Source organism: Hylobates moloch, unplaced genomic scaffold (genome assembly GCF_009828535.3).
Source record: "Hylobates moloch isolate HMO894 unplaced genomic scaffold, HMol_V3 SCAFFOLD_17, whole genome shotgun sequence".
Taxonomy (NCBI): Eukaryota; Metazoa; Chordata; class Mammalia; order Primates; family Hylobatidae; genus Hylobates; species Hylobates moloch.
Genome location: NW_026652292.1, coordinates 51,951,049 through 51,957,957, shown reverse-complemented (window position 1 = coordinate 51,957,957; position 6,909 = coordinate 51,951,049). Strand labels below are relative to the sequence as shown.

The window sequence follows — 6,909 nt, the reverse complement described above, 5'->3', positions numbered from 1 at the left end:
CACATGCACACGTATGTTTATTGCGGCACTATTCACAATAGCAAAGACTTGGAACCAACCCAAATGTCCAACAACAATAGACTGGATTAAGAAAATGTGGCACATATACACCATGGAATACTATGCAGCCATAAAAATTGATGAGTTCGTGTCCTTTGTAGGGACATGGATGAAACTGGAAAACATCATTCTCAGTAAACGATCGCAAGGACAAAAAACCAAACACCGCATGTTCTCACTCATAGGTGGGAATTGAACAATGAGAACTCATGGACACAGGAAGGGGAACATCACATTCGGGGGGACACATTAGGGAAATACCTAATCTAAAAACGACAGGAAACAAATGGCACATGGATACATAAAAAAACATTGTCACATCCAGTTTATTTTTGCATATAAAAACCAAAGTTTGTTTCTCAGATTTTAGAAAATACTATTTACCTTATTGATCATAATACCTATGCTTTATGAAGTGTATCTGCCAGTTTTTTACAGCTTAATTGATATGCAATTTATAAGCAACAAAACCCACCATTTAAAAGTGTGCAATTCAATGGCTTCAATATATTCACAGAATTATGCAATTATCACCACCATGTAATTTTAGAAAAATTTTCATCACTCCCCAGAATAAAAACATCCACACACCACTAAACTACTTTCTGTCTCTACAGATTTGTCTATTTGGTATATACAGTATAAATGGAATCATACAATATATGGCCTCTTGTGACTGGCTTCTTTCACTTAGCATAATCCTTTCAAAGCTCATCTCATAGTACATGTTGTAGCATGTACTTAATTCCTTTTTATTGATTAATAATACTTCGTTATATGGATTTGCCACATTTTGTTTATCTATTCATCAGTTGATGCACATTTGTGTTGTTCTCACTTTGGGGCTATTATGAATAATGCTATTATGAATGTTGCCATATCCTTCATTTTTGGACATATGCTTTCATTTCTGTTGCGTAAATACTTAGAAGTGAAACTGCTCACGCCTGTAATCCCAGCACTTTGGGAGGCCGAGGCGGGCGGATCACGAGGTCAGGAGATCGAGACCATCCTGGCTAACACAGTGAAACCCCGTCTCTACTAAAAATACAAAAAATTAGCCGGGCGTGGTGGTGGGTGCCTGTAGTCCTAGCTACTCAGGAGGCTGAGGCAGGAGAATGGTGTGAACCTGGGAGGCAGAGCTTGCAGTGAGCCGAGATCGCGCCACTGCACTCCAGCCTGGGCGACAGAGCAAGACTCCGTCTCAAAAAAAAAAAAGTGAAACTGCTAAGTCAAATGTTCATTCTATGTTTAACATTTTAAGGAACTACCAGACTGTTTTCCAAAATGGTCACACCATTTCAAATTTCTGCCAGCAATGTATGAAGGTTTCAATAGCTCAACATATTCACAACAATTGTTATTGTCTTTTTTATTTTAATCATCTTAGTGGGCATGAAGTGGATCTGTAGTTTTGATTTGCATTTCCCTAATGACTAATAATGTTGAATAACTTTGTATAAGCTTATCAGCCATTTATATCTTCCTTGGAGAAATGTCTATTCAAATCATTTTCCCATTTTCAATGGGTTATTTGTCTTTTAGGGTTGTAAGATTTATCTATTTTGGATATAAATATTTTATCAGATATATGATTTGCAATTATTTTCTTTCAATCTATGGGTTATCTTTTTACTTTCATGATGTTGTCTTTTGAAGCATAAAACTTTTTAATTTTGATGAAGTACAAGTTGTCTATTTTTTTCTTTTGTCACTTGTGATTTTGTTGTCAGGTCCAATAAATAATTGTCTAAACCAAGGTCAGGAATTCTTAGGCTTTTTCTAAAAATTTTATAATTTAACTCTTACATTTAGGACTTTGATCCATTTGAGTTAATTTTTGTATATTCTGTGAGGTAGGGGTGCAATTTCATTTTTTGCAAGTCCCAACACCAATTGTTGAAAAAATCTATTCTTTCACCCATTGAATTGTCTTGACAACCATTGAAAATCAGTTGGCCTCAGATGTATGGTTTTATTTCTGGACTCTCAATTCTGTTCCATTGATCTATATATAGTATCCTATGCCAATACCACACTATTTTAGTTGCTGCAGCTTTGTAGTAAGTTTTGAAAATGTGTGTTCTCCAACTTTATTCTTTTGTTTTGGGTATTCTGGCCCCTTAAAATTCCAGTTTAACCATAGTGGCACGTTGGTTGAACTAAGTACAGTTGATGAACTAAGGCTGACATATTTTTGTCATCCAAAGTCCACAGTTTACATTGGAGTTCACTCTTGGTGTTGTGCAGTCTATGGGTTTTCATGAATGTATAATGATACGTATTCACCATAGTAATACACTATTGTATAGAATAGTGACACTGCCCTAAAAATCCTCTGTGCTCTGCCTATTTCTCCTGCTATAGCCATAGTTTTGTTATAGTTATATCCATAGTTTTGCCTTTTCCAAAATGTCATATAGTTAGAATCATACAGTATGTGGCCTTTTCAGAAAATGGCTTCTTTCACTCAGCAATTTGCTGCTAAGGTTCCTACATATATTTTCATGGCTTGATAGTTCACTTCTTTTTAGTGCTGAATAATATTCCATAGTCTGGATATACCATGGCTTATTCATCCATTCACTTACTAACAAACATCTTGATAATCTTGATTGCCTCCAAGTTTTAGCAATTATGAATAAAGCTGCTATAAACATCTTTGCACAGATTTTTGTGTGGACATAGTTTTCAATTCATTTAAATAAATACCAAGGAACATGACTGCTGGACTGTATGTTAGCAGTATGTTTAGTGTTGTAAGAAACTGCCAAACAATCTTCCAAAGTAGCTGTACCATTTTGGATTCTCACCAGCAATGAATGAGAGCTCCTGTTGTGCCACATCCTCACTTGCATTTGGTGTTGTCAGTGTTCTGGATTTTGTTCATGCTAATGGGTGTGTAATACTTGTTGTTTTAATTTACAATTCCCTAATGATATATGATTTTGAACATTTCTTTATCTTTACTTGCCATCTGTTTACCTTCTTTGGTGAGGTGTCTGTTCGGGTCTTTTACACATTTTAAAATCAGGTTGTTCGTTTTCTATTGCCGGGTTTTAAGAATTCTTTGTATATTTTGGGTAACAATCCTTTATCAAATGTGTTTTTTGCAAATATTTTCTCCCAGTTTGTGGCTTGTCTTATTCTCTTTACAGTTGTCTTTGGCAAAGCAGAAATTTTAAATTTTAATGAAGTCCAGCTTATCAATTATTTCTTTCAGGGACCATGCTCTTAGTGTGATATCTAAAAAGTCATCACCATACCCAAGTTCATCTTAGATTTTCTCCTATATTCTAGAAGCTTTATAGTTCCACATTTTATATTTAGGTTTATGATCCACTTTGAGTTAATCTTTGTAAAGGCTCTGTGTCTAGATTCATTTCTTGCATGTGGATGCCCAGTTGTTCCACCACAACTTGTTGAAAAGACTACTTTTGCTCCATTGTATTGCCTTTACTCATTTGTCAAAGATTAGGCAGGGCACCGTGGCTCACGCCTGTAATCCCAGCACTTTGGGAGGCTGAGATGGGTGGATCACCTGAGGTCAGGAGTTTGAGACCAGCCTGACCAACATGGTGAAACCCCATCTCTACTAAAAATACAAAAATTGGCTGGCCGTGGTGGTGTGCAACTGTAGTCCCAGCTACTCGGAAGACTGAGACAGGGGAATCACTTGAAGCCAGGAGGCAGAGGTTGCAGTGAGCCGAGATTTGCCACTGTACTCCAGCCTGGGTGACAGAGTGAGACTCCATCTCAAAAAAACAAACAAAAAAAATCAGTTGACTAAATTTATGTGGGTCTTTTCTATGCTTTCTATTCTGTTTTATTGATCTATTCATCTATTCTTTCATCAGTATCATGTTCTCTGATTACTGTGGCATAAGTCTTAAAGTCAGGTAGTGTCAGTCTTCCAATTTTGTTCTGCTCCTTCAAAACTGAATTGGGTCTTTTGCCTCTCCATATAAACTTTAGAATCAGTTTGTCAATAGCCACAAAATAATTTGCTGGGATTTTCATTGCATTCAATCTGTAGATTAAGTTGGGATAAACTGACATCTTAACAATTGTGAGTTTACCCATTCATGAACATGGACTATTTCTCCAACAAAGTTTTATAGTTTTCTTCATATAGATCTTGTACATATTTTGTTAGATCTATAGCTATGTATTTCATTTTGGAGATGCTGGTGTAAATGATATTGTGTTTTTAAATTCAAGTTCTACTTGTTTGTTGCTGGCATAGGGGAAAGTGATTGAATTTTGTGCATTAACATTGTATCTTGCAACTTACTATAATCACTTATTAGTTCCAGGAGGGCTTTTTTGTCCATTCCTTCAGATTTCCTACATAGACAATCACATCATGTGCAAACAAAGACAGTTTTTTTCACCCTCCCATCCCAATTAGTATACCCTTCATTTTCTTTCTGGTCTAACCGCATTAGCTACAACTCTCAGTATGATGCTCAAAAGGAATGGTAAGAAGGGGACATCCCTGCCTTGTTCTTGATCTTAGTGGGAAAATCCTCAAGTTTCTCACCAGCAAGTACGATGTTAGCTGTAGGATTTTTGTAGACAGTCTTTATCGAGTTGGGAAGTTTTCCCCTATTCCTAGTTCGTTGAGAGTTTTTATCATGAATCAATGTTAGATTTTGTCAAATGCTTTTTTCTGCATCTATTGGTCTACAAACATAGCTTTTCTTCTTTAGCCTGTCGATGTGATGGATTATATTCATTGTTTTTCCAATGTGGAATCAGCCTTGAATGCCTAGAATAAATCCCACTTGGTTATGGTGTATAATTCTTTCTATATGTTGCTGGATTTGATATGCTAACATTTTGTTGAGAATTTTTGCATCTATGGTCATGAGAGATATTGGTCTATAGTTTTCTTTTCTTGTAATGTCTTTGTCTTGGTTTGGCATTAGTGTAATGCTGGCCTTATACAATGAGTGATGAAGTATTCCCTCAGGTTCTATTTTCTGAAAGAGACTATAGAGAATTGGTATAATCTCTTCCTTAAGTGTTTGGTAGAATTCACCAGTGAACCCGTCAGAACCTGGTGCTTTCTCTTTCAGAAAATTATTATTATTATTTTATTTATTTATTTACTTTGAGACCAAATCTCGCTCGTCACCCAGTCTGGAGTGCAGTGGCGCGATCTTGGCTCACTGCAACCTCCACCTCCCAGGTTCAAGCAATTCTCCTGCTTCGGCCTCCCGAGTAGCTGCGATTACAGGTGCCTACCACCATGCATGGCTAATTTTTGTATTTTTAGTAGAGGTGGGGTTTCACCATGTTGGCCAGGCTGGTCTCTAACTCCTGACCTCAGGTGACCCGCCTGCCTCAGCCTCCCAAAGTCCTGGGATTACAACCATGAGCCACTGCATCCAGCCTAGAAAATTATTAAGTATTGATCTGATTTTTTAAATAGATACAGGCTATTCATTAGTAATTCATTAGTGCAGCTGATATTAGTAATTTTTGAGTCTTCTCTCTTTTCTTCTTAGCCTAGCTAGAGGCTAGCCAATTTTGCTCTTTTCAAATAACCAACTTTTGGTCTTCTTTCACTATTGATTTCCTATTTTAAATTTTATTGATTTCTGCTCTAATTCTTATTATATCTTTTATTTTTCTTACTTTGAATTTAAATTTTCTTTTTCTAGTTTCCTAAAGTGGAAGCTTAGATTATTGATTTTGAGAGTTTTCTTCTTTTCTAAAATATGTATTTGATGCTACAAGTTTCTATCTTCGCCTGGCATGGTGACTCATGCTTGTAATCCCAGCATGTTGGGAGACCAAGGTGGGAGTATAGCATGAAGCCAGCAGTTTGAGGCTGCAGTGAGGTATAATTATGCCACTGCATTCCCACACCAGCCCGGGCTTCAGAGCAAGACCACAACTCAAAAAAAAAAAAAAAAAAACTAAACAAAAACAAACAAACAAAAAAATCCCCTCTAAGCACTGCTTTCACCACATCCCACAAATTTTAACAAGTGTGTTTTCACTTTATTTAGTTCAAAATATTTTAAATTTCCCTTGAGATTTCTTCTTTGAGCCATGTGTTATCTAGAAGTGTGTTGTTTAATCTCCAAGTATTTGGGGATTTTCCAGCAATTTTTCTGTTATTGATTTCTAGTTTAAGTACATAAGGTTTGAGATCAGACATTGTATGGTTTCATTTCTATTTGTTCTTCGTTATTTTTGTCTTCTACATTTTCTACCTGCCTTTTGTGGTTTTAATTGAGCATTTTATATTATTCCATTTTCTCTCCTTTCTTAGCATATCAATTATACTTTTCTAAAATCTTTTTTTAGTAGTTGCCCTATATTTAGCAATATACATTTACCAAGTCCACTGTCAAATAACACTTCACCACTTCACAGGTAATGTAAGTACCCTATAATAAAATATTTCTATTTCTTCCCTCCCATTCCTTAAATCATTGTTATCATTAATTTCCCTTACATATAAGCATATATTTATATATAAGCATGTCATTGAATACATTGTTGCTATTCTTATTCAGACCAAACTGTTACCTGTTAAATCAATTAAATATTAGAAAAAATATTTAATTATACCTTCATTTATTCTTTTCCCAATGCTTTCTTTCTTTATGGATATCTGAGTTTCTGACATATATCATTTTCTTTCTCTCCTAAGGAAAAAAAAAAAACTTCTTTTAACATTTCTTGTTCAAGGCAGGTATACTGGCAACAAATTCCCTCAATTTTTTTTTTTTTTGTCTAAGAAAGTCTTCTTCACTTTTTAAAATCTTTGATTTTAATTTAAAAATTAGCTTAGTGATAAGTATAATTTAATGTCTATATGTAATACCATGT

At 35.3% G+C, this 6,909-nt stretch overlaps 1 protein-coding gene across 1 annotated transcript in view; it reads right to left on the bottom strand.

The window, feature by feature from the left end:
* TMEM156 (transmembrane protein 156) overlaps window positions 1-6,909 on the bottom strand; it is a 214,070-nt gene that overhangs the window by 202,732 nt on the left and 4,429 nt on the right. The window contains exon 2 of the mRNA XM_058430285.1: window positions 6,649-6,725. Within this exon, the coding sequence (XP_058286268.1) occupies window positions 6,649-6,706 (58 nt within the window). The 5' untranslated portion in view covers window positions 6,707-6,725. The remainder of the gene's footprint in view (window positions 1-6,648; window positions 6,726-6,909) is intronic.